This window comes from Eurosta solidaginis, chromosome 3 (assembly GCF_040869045.1).
Source record: "Eurosta solidaginis isolate ZX-2024a chromosome 3, ASM4086904v1, whole genome shotgun sequence".
Taxonomy (NCBI): Eukaryota; Metazoa; Arthropoda; class Insecta; order Diptera; family Tephritidae; genus Eurosta; species Eurosta solidaginis.
Window position 1 is genome coordinate 258193251 of NC_090321.1, and position 24054 is coordinate 258217304.

Here is a 24054-nt window from a genome sequence, read left to right on the forward strand (position 1 = left end):
CTTATATACTGTAAAGATATAAATTTTTTTTTTAAATTTGACTTTAAAAAAAAAATTTTTTTAAGTGGGAGTGGTCGTTCTCCGATTTTGCTAATTTTTATTAGGCATACATATAGTAATAGGAGTAACGTTCCTGCCAAATTTCATCATGATATCTTCAACGACTCCCAAATTACAGCTCTCAAAACTTCTAAATTACCTTCTTTTAAAAGTGGGCGGTGCCACGCCCATTGTCCACAATTTTACTAATTTTCTATTCTGCGGTATAAGTTGAACTCACATACCAAGCTTCATCGCTTTATCCGTCTTTGGTAATGAATTATCGCACTTTTTCGATTTTTCGAACTTTTCGATATCGAAAAAGTGGGTGTTGTAATAGTCCGATATCGTTCATTTTAAGTAGTGATCTGAGATGAGTGCCCAGGAACCTACATACCAAATTTCATCAAGATACCTCAAAATTAACTCATGTTATCGTGTTAACGATGCAGATGATTTTGATATATGGAAGTCTATATCTATCTCGATTCCTTTATACCTGTACAACCAACCGTTATCCAATCACAGTTAATATACTCTGTGAGCTCTGCTCAACTGAGTATAAAAATATTTTGTTAAGCGTGAAAACAAAAAATGTAAAAACCTGCTGCCACCTCACGCCTCGTCATCAACAAGCATACAAAATGAATGTCCATGCCGCGACAATTGCGCCTTATCCGTATGTGGCAGGCACTGCTGAATACCACTGGCTAAAACACATAAATTATTACCACAAAATATCCGTTGCTGCTCTGCCTAGTGTAACGATTTACAATATAAATCTTTGTGAAACTAAATTTTATGAAAGGAACGCAGACATCAACATAGTCCAGCATATAAAAGCGCAGCGGCTGCGTTGGCTAGGACATATTATGCAAATGAAAAACGAGGCTCCGGCCAAGAAAGTGTTTCTGTCGGAACCCGGCTATGGAAGCAGAGGTTGAGAGCGACCCCCACTCCTCTGGAAGGACCAAGTGGAAAACCATTTAAACTCACTTGGTGTGACCAATTGTCGCCGGTTGGCAGAGAGAAGAAGTGACTTGTTGCACGGCCATAACCGTTTAAACGGTTAAACGCCAATTAAGTAAGTAAATATTTATGTGAAAATACATATAAATGTTCCGAAACTAAATGTTTGGGAAATCAAAGAACCTAGAAAGACTATTCACATCCGAGGCGTTCTATCATACAAATAAGGAAGATATCTTAGGCAAGTTCGGGCGGCTTCGTTTTTGCGAGGCGAATCTTTTTACAAATATGCATTTATCATACACATATTAAGCAGACAAGGTAATGTCGACCAAAAGTTCTTCGTAGAAGTAGTTGGTGGCGGCAGAATGGCCTAGATGGTTCAATGTTGCCGTATTTAATGGTTACCGAGATGGTCGGGCTAGCACCTGATAGGTGCTTGTTACCGGATCGGACTTTATCTATATACGGCAAACACCATCAACGTCAATAATACTCCCCAAAACCTTCGGGGAGTGTCCTTATTGCTACAACAAAAACAACAGGTTCGTGCATCCCTTTGTCGCATGAAGAGCCACATTTCTAAGCAATTTTGATTTCCTGTTATTCTTAAAAGGTACAGTAGAGATATATCTACGTTGACTGCGGTTTTATGCTACTATTGGACTATTTCTTTCTGAAAATTGCTCGAAATACTACTCACTATATACTCACTATCTTCCAGCATGCAATGACCAACATGCTCCTGAAATATATTTCTAGAGATCTCAGATATTTATATATTTCCGCATTGGATTTGAAATATTCGCCTTAATATATGTTTTATTTGCTGTGATATACCGCAAAAAACACTCCCGAGACTGTAACAAAGTCCATGCGTGCTATCACCTCCAGTTCGCAGGTGCAAGCTCGTCAAGTTTCCAGAGATGATGCTATGCGCAGTTGTCTAAATAACCATCATATAAAAGTAACACGCTACTACCGGAGCAATTTCATGTATCTGTCGCCTTCGCTTGTCCGCACATTTCTTAAGCTCAGCGCTTTTATATACGCCTGACTGTGCAAATAGATGTTAAACACTCTAACATAATCATCACTGGATAGCATCCTGTGGATTGCAACCTTGATAACCGCGGCTTGCGCTGAGAAGACAACACAATAAGCGAACAACCTAAACTTCCGCCTGAGTCCGACTTCGTGATAGAATACGCCTCTCCAAACTTCATATCCAGCTTGGAACCATCCACAAATATGTTTGTCAGACCCTTGCCTCAAATGAGTTCCTCTCCCCACTCCTCCCTAGAAGGTATATAAGTGGAAGTAAATAGCCGCGTATCTGTGTTTCGATCATTCAAGTCGAAGCTGGTAAGAATGCTGAAGTACCCATTGTGACCAAGTCGAAATCCCACGTCTCGAAACCTAAGCATAGCACGGCCTACGATAGCCCATCCAACAATGCCCACCGCGTATACATTTATGAATGGCTTAAATGCCACAGTCGGTGTTGTGTGAAGGTCCCCGCTGATTCCGATAAATGCATCCGTTGCGCGATTTATAGTCGTTTAAATTGTACTGAGTGCCTAGCACGATCAAACAGATCAACACTTCATAAAAGAGAATCCGCTCTATCACCATGTCATGCAGCCATTGGACCCAAGGAAAGAGCTTCGATTAGAGAATACCAGTGACACTCCGCCAATGGAGGTCGTCTGAATGCAGGAACCTGGATGGTTTTCGGGATCCGTGGGGGTAATTTCGGGACTATTTCGGGATAATTTTGGGACTCATCCGGGATCAATTCTGTACAGTTTTCGTAATCCGTTCGGGATCCCTTCGGGGTTATTTTAGACTTTTTCGGGACTATATCAGGATCATTTTGGAATCCTTCCGGGATCCCTCCGGAATCATTTCTGGAGTCGGGGTTATTTCGGGACATTCTCGTTTTCCTTCCGGGATCATTTCTAGATGCCGTCAGGGTCATTTCGAGACTATTTCGGGATAGTATTTGCTAAAATCTTCTATTACAATTAACTTGGTCTGGAGCACTTTTTAATTTTTCAACTTTTGTCTCCAGTTTCCAAATTTTTTTGGTCTCGCTATTTTAATATTTCGCATTTATTTAGTGCGCTCTTACTTTCACGTGCAATATTATTCTGGCTTTGTCTTTAGTCTACGTGGCTTCTGTCAAACAGACATGACCAGCGCTGTGATGGGGACAACCAAAAAACAAGAACAAAATGGTAACACTGTTATCATTTAAATAAATAAAACATTGTTTGCGGCAGCGCATTTTCATTTTATTTTATTTCTTTACACTTTGCTTGTCCATCAAAGTGATATACGGAAGTACTAGATTGAACAGGTTTATATGCTCTTGGACACATGAGCCTGTCTCAAATTGTCGTGCAGTGAATATAAAACAAAGCCGGGGAACTTGCAGCACCTTTGAAATGCGCAACATCTCAACGCATACCAAATTTTCTCATTTACACCCAACGATTCACCATCACTGGCTTTTTTCGTTTTTTCTCTCAAAACTGTAGATATCCTGTCGCTTAGCTGAAAGCTCATAAAATATTCTGTTGGTTCAAACTCGTGCCAAAAAGTCGTCTTTTTCTCTAAACACATCAGTGAAAATGTTTTTGCATGCCTTTAATTAGTTGAAAGCATAGCCCATGCCCTCGTTTAGCTTCCGTGATTTTCGTTTAAATCCTGTGGGCTTCTTATTTATGCACTCACTTGCCCGTTTTGTGTTTGAGTGAGAATTTTAAATTTGCATCAAATGTGTTTTTTCTATGGTTTAACCGCTAATAAATTGAGCTATTTATCATTCGTTTTTTCAAACGTAGGCTCCAGTATTCGTATCATACCTTGGACATTGGATTACTTCAAGCGTTATTGTTTCTCGATTCTTACATACATAGATATTTGTACAAGTGTCGGGTTTTTCGTTCCTGTACCTAGTAGTTGTTGTGTTAACAGTGCTTCGCCTCATTCAATGTGCACGACCACTCACAAATTGTCAACAAAGTTCTCTAACGGTAGTACAAGCAAACCGGCTGTTTCACCAGGGGCAGACCATAGAGAGATTGGTACGCCTTTAACGCCAATCTTCCATTTTACAATTGAAAAGATCATTGGTGTCATGTGGGGACACAAAGCATGCAGAAAATACATTATATCGGGGTAGATTATGGACAAGTAAGATTTTAACCTGTTACAGTATCCAGAGCGAAGGATATTGCATATTACGAACAGGGTTCACTGGGCACGTCCTGACAAAAGCGTTTACCGATTATGTGTGGATTTGACTTAGCGCCTGGTTATGCTTGTCTGGATCAAGCGGCTGTGTCGGCAGGTGCCGTATCTCGTCATAGTGCTTATTGAGATGTTCCCTCAACCCCCGTGATGGCGTGTATAGATCAAATAGTTGTTTGCTAGGATGTCCTGGTTTAGGTAGGACAGTTTAGCAAAATCTGCCTGTTCAGCGTTTCGTTGTGGTCTTTATATAAAGAGAACGCGTCAAATGCTTTTATTTAATTGTCTGATCAACGCCCTAGATTGATGAGGAGTCTGACGACTAGTACTTGGGACCTACATAATTATTTTCTAGCTTTTAGTATTATTATTAGGTTAGGTTGAACTGGCCGGTCCATGAGGACCTTACATAGACTGAATAAGTCCGTAGAGTTACCAGAAGTTTGCTTTAACGACCGAACTGAAAACCCCTATCAAAAACCAGGCCCTATGTTATAAAATAACTCCATCCTCTTGGCAATTACTAGAAGCTTCCTAGGATTTAAGCCACTTGCTACTTCTAGATCTGACATCTGTATCACTCCTAATAGCTGGAGTCTTAGCCTGACAAGCACAGGGCAAGAGCACAGAATATGCTCGATCGTTTCCTCCTCCAATCCGCACTTCCTACATCTGCTATCACTCACCAAGCCTAATTTAAAGGCATGCGACGCCAGAAGGCAGTGTCCAGTCAGAATACCCGTCATGAGTCTACAGTCCTTTCTTTTTACTGATAGAAGCAACTTTGTTAGTGTAAGGTTGTAAGACCTACACATAATCTTCAACACATTTCAGACCCGCGCTTGAACCCACGCCTTTCCCGCTTGGTCGATCATGTGCACCTCTCGCCTTCGCTTAATCTCGCCCAGTCTAATTGGGACCTCCACGGAGCAAGCTTCAATGGATGCGCCCTTTTTAGCTAGTTCGTCCGCTTTTTCATTCCCATCTATTCCCATATGCCTTGGGACCCAATACAGATGTATACTTCTCCCTGTCCCGATTCTCTCCTGAGACTGCTTACACTCTAACACGCATTTAGATGCTGTGCTATGCGAGATTATTGCCTTAATTGCTGCTTGACTGTTAATATAAAAGTTAACACGATTGCAGCTTGGGCTATTTTCTTTCAGGGTTTCTACTGCTTTGGTTACGGCTACTATTTCCGCTTGGAAAATGCTACAGTAATCCGGCAGCCTGTAGGATCTGTTTATTTTCGGATCAGCACAGTATACCGCAGACCCTACTCCCTCCTCTAGTTTGGAACCATCTGTGTACACATGTATCGCCTCTTCCGCCATTTGAGCACCCTTGCGCCAACCGTCCACCTCTATAGGGAATCAGGTAGTCTGTTCGTCTTGTGATTGATGACGCTATACTATTATGGCCGTATGGTCGGCGCTCAAGCTGGTCCGAGGCACCGAGCCTGGTTGCAGTTGTTAACGCTATGTTCTTTGCTACCAGGTCTACAGGTGGAATGTGCAGAAAGGCATACAGTGCAGCTGTCGGGGTTGTTTTCGGGCTCCCTTAATGCTAAGCATTGATAGTCTGCTTACTCCATCAAATTTTTTGAGATAGGTTGCTTTTTGTGTGGCTTTCCACCAAACAAGAACTCCATAGTATAGGATAGGGCTTACAATCGCTGTAAAAACCCAATGAGAAAGAGAGGGCGATAAGCCCCACGTACACCCGAGCATTCTTTTACATGCATAAAGTGCCGTTGAATCCTTCTCCGCCCTCTGCTCCACGTTTAGCTTACATGACAGCTTACTGTCTATGATGATTCCTAGATACTTTGTGCAAGGTTTCTCCTGTAGGGTCACGCCTCCTAACTTAGGCCTGATCCAATTTAGGACCTTGTACCTCTTTGTAAGTATTATTATTACTTAATGTAAGTACTGTTTTCAATAAAGCCGTTTAACTTCATAAAGCAATTTCTATTTCTGTATGTAATATAAGTTCCCAATATGAGCCAAATCGGACCACAAAAATGTTTTTTTTAATATCTCGATCCTTGCGCCACCTGGCAGCGATTTTTCACATATCGCTTTCTATTCATTTATGTATTGTGTGTTCCCAATATGAGCCGAATCGGACCACAAATACGATTTTTGTGAATATTTCGATCCTTGCGAGACCTATGGTAGTTTTTTTTTTTTATTATTACGTTGTCATCGGGTTCTGAACTATATTCCAAGCTTCAAGCTTGTAACTTATCGGGACGTTACTTAAATTTTAATTACAAGATTCGTTCACAAGAGTCAGGCTAAATAAAATCGTTTAAAAGGCGAGCTTCCCTGAATTGGGATAAACAGGTACGTAAATTTTCGCGAAACAGGAAAAATTTACACAACTTGCTGCATTATTGATAATTGTAATAATGATGACGATACGTCCCTTATTTTAGCGGCGAAAGGTTTGCAGAATAAGTTGAAAATTTTACATAATTAGTAGCTAATTAAATGCAAATTAAGTGCGAGAAAAAAAATGTATAGCTTTACAATTTTTTTTTTACGACATTCTGCGCTAAAATAAGACTGAAGATAGCGAAACCATTTGGCGAAAGGTTGGCGGAATAAGTTGAAAATTTTACATAATGAGTACCTAATTTAGTGCAAATTAACTGCGAGAAAAAAAAATGTATATCTTTACAAATTTTTTTTTATGACATTCTGCGCTAAAATAAGACTGAAGTTAGCGAAACCGTTTGGCGAAAGGTTGGCGGAATATATTGAACATTTTACATAATGAATACCTAATTTAATGCAAATTAACTGCGAGGAAAAAAATTATAGCTTTACAAATTTTTTTTATGACATTCTGCGCTAAAATAAGACTGAAGTTAACGAAACCAATCGGAATGTCATAAAAAAAAATGTGTAAAGCTATACATTTTTTTCTCGCAGTTAATTTGCAATAAATTAGGTACTCATTATGTAAAATTTTCAACTTCTTCCGCCAACATTTCGCCGATTGGTTTCGCTAACTTCAGTCTTATTTTAGCGCAGAATGTCATAAAAAAAAATTTGTAAAGCTATAAATTTTTTTTTCTCGCACTTAATTTGCATTAATTAGCTACTAATTATGTAAATTTTTCAACTTATTCCGCCAACCTTTCGCCGCTAAAATAAGGGACGTGGTGACGATGGTGATGATGATTATGATATCAGAGCTTGTCCAGCTCGGTCATTTCAGTTCACGCTACCTTCAAACATTCTTTTTCTGATAATGCAATTAAAACAAAACTGCTAGACTTCCTACGAGCTTTGATTTTTTTCCATGCATACAGGAATCTTGTTGATCTTAAGTGAAAGCTTCAAACGTGCTCGTCTCCCATGGCACCGACGTTGTGCTCCCTTATTTCTCTGTTTCTCTCTTTACTTCTTTTCGTCTGCCGTCTGCTTCTTGCCCACGGTCCTTTCTCCCCCTGCCTTCTTTGGTAATGTAGAAAGGCACAATTGAGTCTATTGACTCATTGTGGTACTACTTTGATACATTTACAAATTGAGTTTAGCAATATTTAGAATTTTACTATTACCAAAACTTTTGACCAGCTGGCCTCAAGTCAAATAAACAAATAAATTTCTAACTTCATTAATCACCACCCAACGTAGGTGAATGTGTCAACTTTTTGCTTATAAGTTCACCATCACTTGCTAACTTATCACGTGCAGCACTGCAGGCGCACGGCACGATTTTCAAAACAATCACCGCCACTCTCCAAAGAAACTGTGCCTCTTTCACAGCAGTGCTCCAAATGCTCGCTAAAGCGGGAGGCGATCATCATCGGCCGCGGCATCATCAACCAATGAACAGATGCAAACCACCACACATAGCCACATGCAACCCAATGCAAAAACTGACGACTATGAAAAGTGACCGTAAATGCTTATCAAACTGTGAATATGTACCGCATCGATGCGATGAGTAAGTGCCGGCTATCATTGGAATCATAACGATCGTTTCTAAACGCAACGCAGCGGGTCGGCGTATGATTTGTTGCTTTTTTTGCCACTCTCACAAGCAGACGAGTACACAATTTTTGTGCCAACACTCACACAGCTGGTCGTTGACATCGTTTGGCATAAATTTATATTTTATGCCATTTTAATAGCGCCACAGTTGAAGTCATTCCAACGCCTTGCCCTTGGCGGCTAATGTTTGTTGGCTGGTGGCCCAATGGAGGATATTGGTTTGGTGAATGGTTGGCAATAGTCATGGCTTGGCGGTTGATCGGATTGATATTGAAATCGATAAAATTAAAGCAGAATATTGTTTGGCATTTATTGGGTAATTCACGGTATATTTAAAAATCCATTCGAAAAGTAGACAATGCATTGAAAGTGTAAGAAGAAGAGCGCGGTTTTGGTAATGCAGGCTGCCTATGGTAAACCTTATAAGAAGAGGTGAAACGTCATCAACTTAACACATTACCATAAACTGCATCATCATTGTCAACCACAGCTGTAACTACAATTGTCAGCATTCCAATGCAGTAACAAAGGCGCGAGTATGAGTACGAGTATGAGTAGTCCTTAAAACTTTTAGCCAAATGTGCATTTTTATGGCACATGACAATTGCAAATGAATTGGGTTATTCAATACGAAAATAAAAGGTGCTATTTATGTGTGTAATTTGCTTTCATATGTTTGAGGATTTATGCAGGTATGAAAATTTTTTTGTATAAGCCAATATTTCGCGCTATTGGAAATCTATTAAAAATTGGAAAATTGATGTTAAATTGCTAATAAATATAAAGTTAAAAGACCTGAAAGTCGTTGTCGGTGATCATGTAGCTGGTTTTTGAATTAAAGAAATTTTATACTATCAAAGAGTGTTATGCACAAATTCTCTTTACATTTATGACTTTTAATATTTCTCTAGATTTGTCTTTAGTGTAAGTAGATCAGATATTGGTGTGAATCACATTTAAGCCAGCCAATATCATGACAAATCAAAATTTTTAATAATATTTAAAAAATTCGTAAATTTAATGAGTTTGAGACGTATTCACAATTATTTCTCTTATTGAATTATTGTAATTTTTATCACAGTGGATGACTGCATTGTAATCCATTAAGACCTGGGAGCCAAAAACAATGTCTTGTTAGGATGGGTTTCCGGACATTAGGGACATGTCGATAACCTAGCAAAGCAGGGTGCTACATCAGCATTCTAAGGTCCAGAGCCCGTGTGTGAACTCACAAAAGCACACACCAGGGAAACCATAAGTAACTGGGAAATAAAACAATTCAGAAGTACTTGCTTGACTGCCCATTGCAAATATAGGCTAAGTTGTTTATACTTCCGGCAACGAAAGTATCAGCCAAACTCATTAATCTAAGTAGTGAGAATCTACGAACTCTCACTGGATAATTACGGGACATTGGCATCTACGCTATCACCTAAGTAAGTTAAATCTATCTGATACTCAAATTTGGGATTTCGGCTGAAGGATGAAACGCCCGGTTCATATTATCTGCGAATGCGTCGCTCTGGTAAGGCAGAGACTCTCCCATATCGGTGGTGTGACTCTTAACCCTATGTGATATGAAGTAAAAAGCCTGAAGAAGTATTTAGATACATCAAAAGCCTCCACATACAAATTTAATGCACAATAGATCTACGCAAAGGTCGCAGTGCTTCTGGGCCTAATAATAAGAAAATCATGATAACATAGCTTTTTCGACCCTGCCAAAGACTTCTTCAGATATCTTTATATTTTTTCATTAGAAATTCGGTTGTAATTCGCTAGTCTCGCGAAAATTCAAAAAGAGGTTGGCCTATTTCGAAATTTTTTTTTATTCATTCGTTATGGTTCAAGGCCACCACTGCCAGATCACTGTAGCATTTTCCAAGCGGAAGTATTAGCCTTAACCAAGGCAGTAGAAACGCTGGAGAGGAATAGCTTAAACTGCAGTCTTGTTAGCTTGACAACCCAGCAGCAATTAAGGCAATAATCTCTCATATCACAGCATCTAAAAGTGTATTAGAGTGTAAGCAATGCCTGGAAATAATCGGAACGGGGAAAAGCATACATTTATACTTTGTCCCAGGGCATACACGAATAGATTGGAATGAAAAAGCGGATGAACTCGCTAAAAAAAGGCGTATCCCTTGAAGCTTGCTCCGTAGACGTCTCTATGAGATTGGGCGAGAATAAGAAAGGGCGAGAGGTGCACATGATCGACCAAGAGGGATAGGCGTGAGTTCAAGCGCGGGGCTGTAAAGTTTCGAAACTTATGTATATCTTACAACCTTAGAATAACAAAGTTGCTTCTATCATTAAAAAGAGAAGACTGTAGACTCATGACGGATATTCTAACTAGACACTGTCTGGTGTCACATGCCTTTAAATTAGGCTTGGTCAGTTATAGCAGATGTAGGAAGTGCGGGTTGGAGGAGGAAACGATCGAGCACGTTTTGTGCTTGTGCCCTGCGCTTGCCAGGCTAAGACTGCAGCAATAAGCCTCACCTATGGTTCAAGGTTGGTTTAGTAAAAGATTTTAAAATAATGAAGTAAGGGTGTCTAAACTCGGGTGTAACCGAACATATAAATATTCAGCTGAGTTCTAGTTTATTGGGCTTCAGTTTTTTGACACTAAGTAGGTTCAAACGTGGACGTGTTTATTAATCGATTTTGCCCACTTTTATAAACCATTCAATTTATAAAGGAAATAAATGTACCAAGTTTTTTCACGATATGTTATTTCCGCTAATTTACTTGTTATAAACTCACCATAGAAGAAAATGATATTGATATAAAGTTTTTTTCTCAAAGTTATAGCCTTTTATATTCGTCACAGTCCTCTTAAACCTATTTTATGAAAAAGTGGGCGTGGTCCTTACCCGATTCCGCTCATTTTTGCAGAACTGTTTAATTTTTTAAGAGAAATACTTGTACGAAGTAAATTAACTGACCTTCGAGTTATGGCTACCAAACGTGAGGAAATTCTCAGGCAAAGACGGGGCGATGCCACGCCCATTCTCAAACTTATTTTATTTATCAATTTTCTTGTTATAAATCTATTTTGGAAGTAAACAAAAATATTGATATGTGATTTCTGCCTTCGATGGTTAATAAAACAGCAGAAACGTCCGGATTAATTATCTTAATACTTTATTCTTCAGTCGTCAATCAAATAATGAACCGGAAGTCCACCATTTCCTCTTTTCTTCCTGTACAGTGATGTATTTTTGCTTATTCTATTAATTAGTTGACATGGTTGCATTTATGATCTTACAACTCGGCCAGCCTGAACCTGACCTCGATACATTATCTTAATTTCTATTTTTACTGTCATACATTTCTTAATCTGATACAATTCGCTATTTGTTTTCAGAGTTACAGCTCGCACTGTATCGACCTCGATACAGTATAACTTAATTTCTAACAAATATTAGTCTGGTTCTACTGTGAAATATTTTCTTTGAAAACGGCTCACTAATATCTTCAACTCATCAAGCGTTTTGGCCGGTAACAGTAGATGTGCATTTGGCACTACATTGCCTATGCCGTCTATTATGAACTCGATGATTTCTGTTTCGCATATGTTTGCCCGTTTTCCTATTGCCTGCATCAATAGAACGTAACAATGTAATGACTCGCTCTGTTTGTCCCATTTGCGTTTTGCTAACATCTTATAAACTTCGTTCCTCTGTATCGGCACGTCAAATTCCGTCGTAATGGCCTTTTTTAACTCGGCATAGCTTAATGATTTGGTGGTGGTAAGGAAAATTTTGGCTGTTCCCACCAGGCAGTGATGAAAAGCCAGCCATTTAAATCGTTCGTCTACTCTTGACGACTCCAAATCTTGAAGAAAATGTCCCACCGTCACTGATATATCATCACCACTGAACTTGGGCATAGCATGCTCTATATCGGCAAAATCCAGTCTACGTTGCTCTTGTACCCCAGTACTAGCTCTTAGCTCGTCGATTTCTTTCATTAATTTTAACATTTTCATACGTTTTCGTAGCGTCACCAGTTCGTCATCCACACTTATGATCGTGGCTCTTGCGTCAATTGGGGCAGAGTTTGATGGGGCGGCAGCAAAAACATCGTGAACAGCAGGTGTTGAATTGAATTCAACCAAAACATCGGTAGTAGAGCCAGTTGGAACGGCAGTGGTGGCAGTATGAACGGCGATGACGGCAGTGGTGGCAGAGCATTCGGTAGCGGCAGCAGAATAGACAGCAGTGGCGGCAGTATGAACTGCAGTGACGTCAGAGCAGGCGGTAGCGGCGGCAGAATAGACGGCAGTGGCGGCAGTAAAAAATTCGTTAACGGCAGGTGTTGAATTGAATTCAACCAAAACATCGGTAATAGAGGCACTATGAATGGCGGTGACGGCAGTGATGGCAGAGCAGACAGTAGCGGAAGCAGAATAGACGTCGGTGGCGGCAGTATTAACGGCGGTAACGGCAATGGCGGCAGAGGACTCAATAGAAACGGCAGCGTTTATCTCAATCATATCGTCCGGAATGTTCTCCAATATATTTGTGTTCGGAGTGGTATTCATCGTATTTGCGGAGCTATTATCTCCCACGCCAACTATATTTTGCAGTAATCTGCGTATTTGTATAATGTTGGCAGTAGGAGGGAAATCCACATTATTTTCAGTTAAAACCTTGACAATGTTCTCTCGAGCATCCATTTTACAAAATAGTTGTTTATAATAGTGCGCGAGGTTCGCTAACACACCTGAGATGTAATTTCTACCTTCGATGGTTAATAAAACAGCAGAAACGTCCGGATTAATTATCTTAATACTTTATTCTTCAGTCGTCAATCCAATAATGAACCGGAAGTCCACCATCTTCTCTTTTCTTCCTTTACAGTGATGTATTTTTGCTTATTCTATTAATTAGTTGACATGGTTGCATTTATGATCTTACATATAAAAAGTGGATTTTCGCAAATGCCTATTACTTTCGCCTAGATACCTTTTAAAACTGTTTATATAAAAGTGGCCGATTTCATACTTTTTCCTCAGACACATTCCTTTTGGCAAGAGTAATCAGGTTATGGAGTCTTTTGATGACAGCTTTAACCATTGGTGACTTATTACGAATAATATTTGATAATTTTATTTTGTAAGGAGTGACAGAGGTATGTGCTTTTTGAATATTTAAAAAAAAAAATTCAATTAGAGGTTAGCATTTCATTCCATACATGATATTTCATTACTATAGTTGCTTTAGTTACTGAATAATGACATTTTTGGAGTTTTCCAAACTTTAGATATATCAAAAAAATTTCGTTCGATATATAAGACTGTAAAAAAATGTAGCCTAATATCAAACTATGTATTTCAACTTAATCACATTCTAAATAAGTTTCCGAAAGGTTGGGCCTGGGTGCATTGCCCGGAAAAGAATAGCTGGGAAATCGCACCGCTTCCCGAAGGAACTTACCTATGTAAGTGTCACTGGATTCACTCGATCATGACTAATATCGGATACATATGTAGATAAGTCCCTTCCCTTCCCTTAGTAAAATAAGATATATTTTTATTTCTTAGTACTACTAGTTATAATAAAAGGAATTCCAAGCCGCTTTTTTCTTTGACTTGTGTTTTTGTACTGATTGATTGATGATCGACGTTCTTTTTGAATTGCTTGATCACCAACATATGCTTATTTTCTTCCAGGTACGCTTGTATTTCTCACAAATACCCGACGATAAAGTGCCATATGTGAATAGTCCGGGTGAACAGTACCGTGTACGGCAATTACTACATCAACTTCCGCCACATGACAATGAGGTAAGCTTCAATGTACTTATACATATTTGAACATTAGAATGTTGAAACTTGTTCCTAAATCATGATAGGTACAATATGTTCTTTTATCACATTGATGTCTAGGACGAAGAACAGCCTATCTCGGCTGGCATTTCGAAGAAACTTTTTGGAAAATGTCCCATTTCTGAAGTTGTTGGACGAACGCTCTATCTTAAAATTTGTTGTGAAAAAACCCTGTACAGTGTTCTTCAACGCAAAAGTCCTGAGTGAAAATATTTGGAAATATATTATAAGATAGGTTATTTTCGAACTGACAGCCCAAATAGAGTAAGGTTCCACACATCAGTCGGCATATTTTTTAAGAAGGACTGAAGAATGCTCTATTTAAATATATTCTAAACCATAAACACACACATTTTTTTAAGTCGACCTTTGAAATATATTGTATATTTTTGCAAATCGCTGCCATATTTGCACAGCTTCAAAATTTGTATGCTAATATTGTGGCTAATGTTAGCAATTTCGGTGCGCCACTGTGCTGCTAGTAAATAAATGCACAACAAGAGCAAAGTAAGCAACCACACATCACAGCAAAGCTAATAGCGAATATATTACTCACACATACACATGCATATAATCAGAAGACAAATGTAAATACCGGATATATAAAAGAGAAATAAATAAGCAATTGTTCTTGAATGCTATTCGTGAAAAGTCTAGACCCTAGGAGAAGTATGCGTACGAGGCGACAGAGGGTATAAAAGGAGCGCAAGCTGAGGAAGAGTCAATCAGTTGGATTTTAACACGCTAAACGTACTCGATCGTTTCCTCCTCCAAACCGCACTTCCCACATCTGCTATAACTAACCTAACTTAATTTCAAAGCAAATGCCATAACAAACCGACAATGAATGGATAACAACCCATAATACGTCCATTTCGGTTGCTATCGGTTACAAGCCGTTAGCACTTTCATAAAACACCTGTAACACCCATACAGATTCTGATCCGGTTTGGTGATTCTCCGCTGTAGCTTAAACACGCTTCCTGCAGAGTTTCTGCTGCTTTCTTCACGGCTACAATTTCCGCCTGAAAGACGCTGCAGTAATCTGGCTTATTTCTAGATTGATAGAGTAAACAGCAGACGCGACCCATTCCATTAATTTGGAACCATCCGGTGTTACATGGAATGCAAAAATAAGAATAATCAGCTTTACAATTAGTACTTCGTCAAAAAGTATTCCCATTTCGCATACCCAAATATGGCACCAATCCACCCACTGCGGATATACGAAAGCCAATTAGTCTGTCGGTCTCTTAGCGTTTTTATTTAAATTGGAACATTTATATCTGATTAAAACAGTCAAGCGCATAAACGATATAATTGAATCGGAAGTGAAGTCAATTGCGTATGGCAAACTAACAAATGGCTTCAAAATAACAATGGATTAAAACATAAGTAGGCCAATATGGTGAACAATGGAAGTAAGACCTTGTTAAGATGCTTGACATACATTATATTTCTAAGCAATTAAAAAAATAAAATCTGACACAGAGTCTTCACCCACACACTTCATTCCTTCATATCAAAAATAGCATATCTAAGACAAAGTTTTCATACAAAATTTGCATTCCCATCCAAGTTCCGCATTTAGCACGACTCAACTTTTTCTACGTAGTAACGTTAACCCAAACTTTACACATATACATATGTAGAACATGTCCATATGTTATTTACCATCTTCAAACCTCAATAAGTTTTTAACGTTGAAAATTGCTCCAATTTCTTACTGTCTAGCTTAACTGGTCCTCTAAAGTCCACTTTAGCAGGATCAACATGCGGTTTCGTTTAATAAATTCATATGATTTTCTACATAACATTTGTACCGTTGAACGCAGCACAGCTACATATGTACATACATATGTACCTACATGAATTGTGGACATTATAACTAGAGGTTTGCCATTTGTGTCTAACGAGTTTTCACGCACTTCCCACTGTGTTTCAATTGCTTGCAAGTTCATCGCGAAAAGCTCTTTTATGCATTCATATCCATCGAAAATATCTGATAGATATGCTGATTGGCAGCGACGTAGCTGGTTAACAACGCCGCAAACTTGCATGAACTCATGTACAAAGTATGGAAATGGATGCGAAAACAGCGGGAGCTGGTTAGAAGCAAAGTTCTAATGAGCTACAATAAATTTTAGATACAAATTTTGAAAGGAATGGAAAAATTATTGAATTTAAATCTTTTCATACTCAAATGTAAGTGTGTACTCGTATTGTAAGCAGGTTACCATTGTGGATTTCTTTTTAGAAAAAAAAAAACCAAAAACAAGCGTGAGTACCAAGTACACATAAGCTTCGACGTATAATAGTGCAGGTGTACTTTTAGAAAGTTAATTTTTTTGAGTTAAGTAGAGTTCGCCTAAGGCTGGACGTTAGATCACTGGTAGCTATACCAGAGTGAAAAAATTTTGAGCTTTTCATGAAGACATTTGCTGGCTTCGACGGGAACAACGGATACCGACAAGTTCTTGTTTTATTATCGGCTTCGAAGCAATGTCGAAATATTATCGTCGAGTTATCGTATTGTTATCGCCGAGTCTTTTTGTTGAGCTTAGATCAGCATGACTTTGACGGGTTACAGATGTATGTATCTTCGATTTTATATTAATATTTTTCGGAATCTGTTTTATAACAAACCGATGATTCATCGATAACACGCCGATAATAAGTCCGATAAGAAATCTATAAAATTTCGATAACAACTCGATAACCTTTTGATAACAAATAGATAACTTTTTGACAAACCGCCGATGACAAATTGATAATACATATCTATAATTTTTCAATAAAAATCGATACTTTTTTTAAAACAAATGACTAATTTTTTGATAACAAATCGATAACTATTCTATATCAAATCGATCACATGCCGATAAGAAATTGGTAATACTCTGGTAACAAATCGAATAAAAAACGATAATTTATTAAAAACATGTCAGTAACATTTCCATAAATAATCGTAACCTTAACACACTAAGTCGATAACTTTTCGGAAACTCATCAATAAAAACGGATAATAAAAACGATAACAAATTGATAACACTCCAATATAAAATCTATATTTTTTCTACGCCAAACCGATAAACTTTTGAAAAAAATAGATAACTTTTTGATAATGCGCCGGTAACAAATTGATAATACTCCGAAAAAAATTGATAATTGTTGGACAACATATAGGGAACATTCGAAAACTCGATTAATTTTCATTACTTTTTAGTAAAAAAATTGATACTCTATAACAAATGCATAAATTTTTGATAACAAATCAATAACTATTAAATATTAAATCGAAAACACGCCGATAACAAATTGGCAACTCTCTCCAATCGAATACAAATCGATAACCCTTTTAAAAAATATCAATAATATTTCAAATATAAGTAACTGGTAATCTCTCGAAAATAAATCGATAACTTTTTTCTAACTCGTTACCTTGTTATCGACAGCAAATTTATAAAAATTCGATAACGAATCGCTAACTCCTGTATACCTCGTCGATAGCATACAGTTACCACTTCGACAAGTTGATTACACGCCGTCCGGTTTTGGCTTCGATTAAGTTTTATCGGATAACGGTTGGTTGTACAGGTATAAAGGATCGAAAAAAAATTTGATTGAGCCATATCCGTCCGTCCGTCCGTCCGTCTGCCCGTTAACACGATAACTTGAGTAAATTTTGAGATATCTTGATGAAATTTGGTATGTAGGTTCCTTGGCACTCATCTCAGATCGCTATTTAAAATGAACGATATCGGACTATTACAACGCCCACTTTTTCGATATCGAAAATTTCGAAAAACCGAAAAAGTGCAATAATTCATTAACAAAGACAGATAAAGCGATGAAACTAAGTAGGTGAGTTGAACTTATGACGCAGAATAGAAAATTAGTAAAATTTTGGACAATGGGCGTGGCACCGCCCACTTTTAAAAGAAGGTAATTTAAAAGTTTTGCAAGCTGTAATTTGGGAGTCGTTGAAGATATCATGATGAAATTCGGCAGGAACGTTACTCCTGTTACTATATACATGCTTAATAAAAATTAGCAAAATCGGAGAACGACCACGCCCACTTAAAAAAAAATTTGTTTAAGTCAAATCTTTACAGTATATATGTAAATTATGTCAACATTCGACTCCAGTAATGATATGGTGCAATAAAATACAAAAATAAAAGAAAATTTCAAAATGGGCGTGGCTCCGCCCTTTTTCATTTAATTTGTCTAGGATACTTTTAATGCCATAAGTCGAACAAACATTTACCAATCCTTGTGAAATTTGGTAGGGGCTTAGATTCTAGGACGATAACTCTTTTTTGTAAAAAAGGGCGAAATCGGTTCAAGCCACGCCCAGTTTTTATACACAGTCGACCGTATGTCCCTCCGCTCGGCCGTTAACACGATAACTTGAGCAAAAATCGATATATCTTTACTAAACTCAGTTCACGTACTTATTTAAACTCACTTTATCTTGGTATTAAAGATGGGAGAAATCCGACTATGACCACTCCCAATTTTTCGATATCGAAAATTACGAAAAATGAGAAAAATGAGAAAAATGCCATAATTCTATACCAAATACGAAAAAAGGGATGAAACATGGTAATTGGATTGGTTTACTTACTTACTTAATTGGCGCTTAACCGTCTAAACGGTTATGGCCGTCCAACAAGGCCCGCCATTCGCTCCTTCACTCCGCCAACCGGCGCCAATTGGTCACACCAAGGGAGTTTAAATCGTTTTCCACCTGGCCCTTCCAACGGAGTGGGGGCCGCCCTCTACCTCTGCTTCCATAGGCGGGTTCCGATAGAAACACTTTCTTGGCCGGAGCATCATCATTCATTCGCATAACATGGCCTAGCCAGCGCAGCCACTGCGTTTTAATTCGCTGGACTATGTTGATGTCTGCGTATAGCTCGTACAGCTCATCATTAAATCTTCTCCAGTACTCGCCATCGCCAACGCGTAGAGGTCCATAAATCTTTCGAAGAACTTTTCTCTCGAACACTCCCAAAGCCGCTTCATCTGCTGTTGTCATGGTCCATGCTTCTGCCCCATATAGCAGGACGGGTACGATAAGTGACTTGTAGAGCATGATTTTCGTTCGCCGAGAGAGGACTTTACTTTTCAATTGCCTACCTAGTCCAAAGTGGAATTTATTGGCAAGATTGATTCTTCGCTGGATTTCAGTGCTGATGTTGTTGCTAGTGTTGATGCTGGTTCCCAAATAAACAAAGTCTTTTACTATTTCGAAATTTTGGCTGCCAACAGTAGCGTGGTTGCCAAGGCGCGCATGCGCTGATTTTTTGCTCGATGACAGGAGGTACATCGTTTTGTCCTCATTCACCATCAAAACCATCTTTACCGCTTCTTTTTCCAGTTTGGAGTAAGCAGAACGAACAGCGCGGGTGTTTAGGCCGATGATATCAATGTCATCAGCATATGCCAGTAATTGCACGCTTTTATAGTATATTGTTCCAGTGCGGTTAAGTTCTGCAGGTAGTATAATTTTCTCCAGCATCAAATTAAAGAAATCGCACAATAGGGGGTCACCCTGCCTGAAACCTCGTTTAGTTTCGAACGGCTCGGAGAGGTCCTTCCCAATTCTGACTGAGCTGATGGCGTTGCCTAACGTCATTTTGCGTCATTGGATTAGTTTATTTACGCAAAATATAACTTTAGAAAAAAACTTTGCAAAATGGGTGTAGTAGAAGAAAATGAAATAGTTCTGCAGGGCGAAATCAAAAGCCCTTGGAATCTCTGCAGGAATATTGTTCGTCATACTACATGTACAAATAAATTAGCGGTACCCGACAGATGATGTTCTGGGTTGCCTGGTCCACATTTTGGTCAATATTTCGAAAACGCCTTCACATATACAACTACCACCACTCCCTTTGAAAATACTCATTAACACCTTTCATTTGATACCCATATCGTACAAACAAATTCTAGGGTCACCCCTGATCCACTTTTATGGCGATATCTGGAAAAGGAGTCCACCTATAGAACTAAGCCCACTCCATTTTAAAATACTCTTTAATACCTTCCCTTTGATATCCATGTCATACAAGCACATTCCAGGGTTACGCTAGGTTCATTTTCCTACATGGTGATTTTCCCTTGTTTTGTCTCAGTAGCTCTCAGCTGAGTATGTAATGTTCGGTTACACCCGAACTTAGCCTTCCTCACTTGTTTATACTACTTTTATGCACAGTCTTTTTTGAAACTTTTCACAAAGATATGGAAATAATAATATTCGGTTGGCGACCACACCCACTTTAAAATAAATCGATATTGAAATTTCGAAAAATAGTAAAAAATGCGATAGTTCAGTACCAAAGATAGATAAAACTTGATATTTGGGTTCCCTTTATGACGAAAAATAAAAATTAGGTAAAATTTTAAAAAATGGGCGTAGCACCGCCTACATTATGAAGAGGAAAATTTCGTGTGCAAGCCTTAAAACAAAATATATATATGAGAGCACACAGCTGGGTATATAATGTGTGGTTTCGCCAGAACTTGGACTTTCTTACTTGTTCTGAAAACATGCATTCCTCAGAGTCCAATTGGCAATTTTTTATAAGTTTGTTATTTCAGTTCTCAAAATTACCGGGGATATAATTCAACACAGATCTCAGGATTACAAGTTTCATATAGGTTAGGTTAGGATGAATTGGCCGGTCCATGAGGACTTCACATAGACTGATTGAGTCCGTAGTGTTGCCAGAAGTTTGTTGTAACGACCATACTGAAAAACCTTATCAAAAACCAGGACCTATGTTATAAAATAACTCCGTCCTCTTGGCAAATACTAGAAGCTTCCTAGGACTTAAGCCACTTGCTGCTTCTAGATCTGACAGCAGTATCACTCCTAATAGCTGGAGTCTTAGCCTGGCATGTGCAGGGCACGACCACAGAACGTGCTCGATCGTTTCCCCCTCCAACTCGTACATCCTACATCTGCTATCACTGACCAAGCCTAATTTAAAGGCATGTGATGCCAGAAGGCAGTATCCAGTCAGAATACCCGTCATGAGTCTACAGTCCTCTCTTTTTAATGATAGAAGGAACTTTGTTAGTCTAAGGTCTAAGACCTACACATAATCTGCGACACATTACAGCCCCGCGCTTGAACCCACGCCTTTCCCGCTTGGTCGATCACGTGCACCTCTCGTCTTCGTTTAATCTCGCCCAGTCTAATTGAGACGTCGACGGAGCAAGCTTCAAGGGATGCGCCCTTTTTAGCTAGTTCGTCCGCTTTTTCATTCCCATCTATTCCCATATGCCTTGGGACCCAATACAGATGTATGCTTCTCCCTGTCCCGATTCTCTCCTGAGACTGCTTACACTCTAACACGCATTTAGATGCTGTGCTATGCGAGATTATTGCCTTAATTGCTACTTGACTGTCAATATAAAAGTTAACACGGTTGCAGCTTAAGTTATTCTCTTCCAGGGTTTCTACTACTTTGGATACGGCCAATATTTCCGCTTGGAAAACGCTACAGTAATCCGGCAGCCTGTAGGATCTGCTTATTTCCAGTTTCACATAAATTTTCTAATAATTTCAATCTGTGTGCCATCTAGCAAACCTTGTCCAGCCCTTTTATTGCATTAGGCCACATGCATAAAAAGCAGGGAATGCTCAGACTCGATTTTCTGAGTAACAGTTGTCTTGTTCCTTTTTGCTATAGAAACATAATACCCAGCTTTTACTTCCAAACTCTAGTCTGAGCAAATACTGGGTTTTAATGCATGAGGCCTATTGTATCGCTGCTCTGAACTTTGTGTGAGAATTCACATATGTGACTCAATGGGAAGTTTATTAGAGCTTGATACAAAACTCCTCCGTTTGATGCGGAGTATATGAATATCTCACTTCAAGCGCTACCTATTGTTTTTTTCCTTTTTTCATGCATTGTCATCGGCTTCTTATCCATGTGTCGAGCCTTTAACTTGTGGCTCAATTGAATGGCTCTATAGATTTTCTAAAGAGCTCTAATTTTCTATATCCCTAACCCATTTAGTAGAACTTTTTTTTCGTAAAAAATACAAGTCGGGAAAACCTCCGAAGAGATTTTAGGCCGAGTTTCTCTCCCAATTTACGTCGTGCTCCTTTTAATTTTTCCTAGAAATCATTGAACAACTTTACCGCATCTAAATCGAATTCCATCAACTGATTTGTCGCATAAATCACTCACAAAAGCACGCCTGTCTCGGGGAGTGATTCAAAGTACCGTTATATCTACGTGGAAATAAACTCTTTGTTGCAGTGTGAAGATGACATTTGCAGCCGAATTGTCGATTTGAGGTATTCAGCCGATGAAATGCACAAATTACATTTAAAACATTTGCATAAAAGAATGTGTGATTGTACGAGTGATTGTAGAATATGCCTGAATTGCATACACCAAGGCACCTAACTGTGAAACAAACAACAACATGGCCCGCAGCACCCACATCAAATATATTATAATTGACTAAATTCGAGCATCCAACTTTGTATATGAGATGCAACAACAAATAATGCTTAGTTAGATGTGTGCATACCTAAACAAAAATATGTATGCGTATGTTAAGATTAGAACGTGGCATGTGTCCACACTTCGTCATCAATGTTTTGACAAACCAGGCAGTCGGTTTTACCTGATTCTGCTTTGCACTGCTAATCCAACTCGCCTAATATACCCTGTTGTAGTTATATTTCATACCATTGGACTATTCCAAAGCGACAGGTTGATCCTCTAAGCTGTAGAGAAGTAATGTTGTCGGTGTGTGTAGACTGTTAGGTTTTAAACGAGCTGAAACCCCCATAAAATCTTCCTTTTTCAAAAAGGGGAACCTTTCGTTTCCAAGCTGATGACTTTAGTGTAGTTCAAACAAAACCTCAGAAGTAGTCCTCGTCCCCAAATGTTGAGACTACTAATTTCTTATGAGTATGAATATTATATACGGCATCTAAAGAATTGTGTAGCGCGGCGCTATAAAGGGAGTGGCTGCGCAATCTTGCTATCTTCGCCAGCTCAATTGTCAGCCTCACTCACCCATGGCGAGTCCGTTAATTTAGCTGGCGAAGTTCTGACAGACCAAGATCCTCACGAAAGAAGGGGTAACATGACTTAAAAGGTTTAGTTTTGTCACATTAAATCGCTTCCGTAATGGTCGGGCTATTACCCTAGTAACGGATCAATATGCGGCAAAGGACCATCAATATCGGTAGAACTCTCAAAACCTTATCGTTATAAAAATATATTATACCCATCTGATTTGTTAATGGATTCCGGGTGACTGCAAAAAGATTTGAGGACTCTTATGGTTTTAGTTTAAGCTGTTATAGCAAACTGTTGATTTCTTGGACTCCTTTGACTCGTTTAAAACTTGGACTGCCATTTCCATTTTTGATTCCTCTCACAACTACTCTAAGGGAAGGGGTTAACCCTAAAGAATTGACTTAATAGAGCATAACTGTGTTATTATTTTTCTTCTATAAACAGAATTAAGCTGGGCGAAGTATTGCTACAACAACAACAACTAACACCTTCGTGTTATCGGAGCGCACCATAGGTAAGGTTAGGTGAGACTAAGCGGTAGCCATCCCGTCAGGACAAGCTCACTTGCACAACATGAAGGTCAGTTGTGATACGACATAAATTAACGGGGACGTAAGCTGAAGCCACTTAGAGAACCGTTGCGTAGCAACGATGTATTTTCGAATAACACCGATCTAAACCTTGTATAAGTTCTTCGGGTATCTTAGTGACCCGATACCGAAACACTTTCGCCTAGTGCCAGAAAAAGCAGGACAGTCCAGCATAAAGTTTCTCGATGATTTCACTTTGCCATCCTTCATGCAGCGGCAGCCAGAAGGGGTTTCCAGTATGCTGACATTTACCACATGAACTCCCATTGGACAATATACCGGCAAAAAAT

The 24054-nt window shown here is 38.8% G+C and overlaps 1 protein-coding gene across 10 annotated transcripts in view; it reads left to right on the forward strand.

Annotated features, from left to right (window-relative positions):
* Positions 1–24054, forward strand: part of pk (prickle) — a 601495-nt gene that overhangs the window by 553621 nt on the left and 23820 nt on the right. For all 10 annotated transcript variants that reach the window (XM_067776088.1, XM_067776090.1, XM_067776091.1 and 7 more), the window contains one exon: positions 13957–14070. In XM_067776088.1, coding sequence (XP_067632189.1) covers positions 13957–14070 — 114 coding nt within the window. The remainder of the gene's footprint in view (positions 1–13956; positions 14071–24054) is intronic.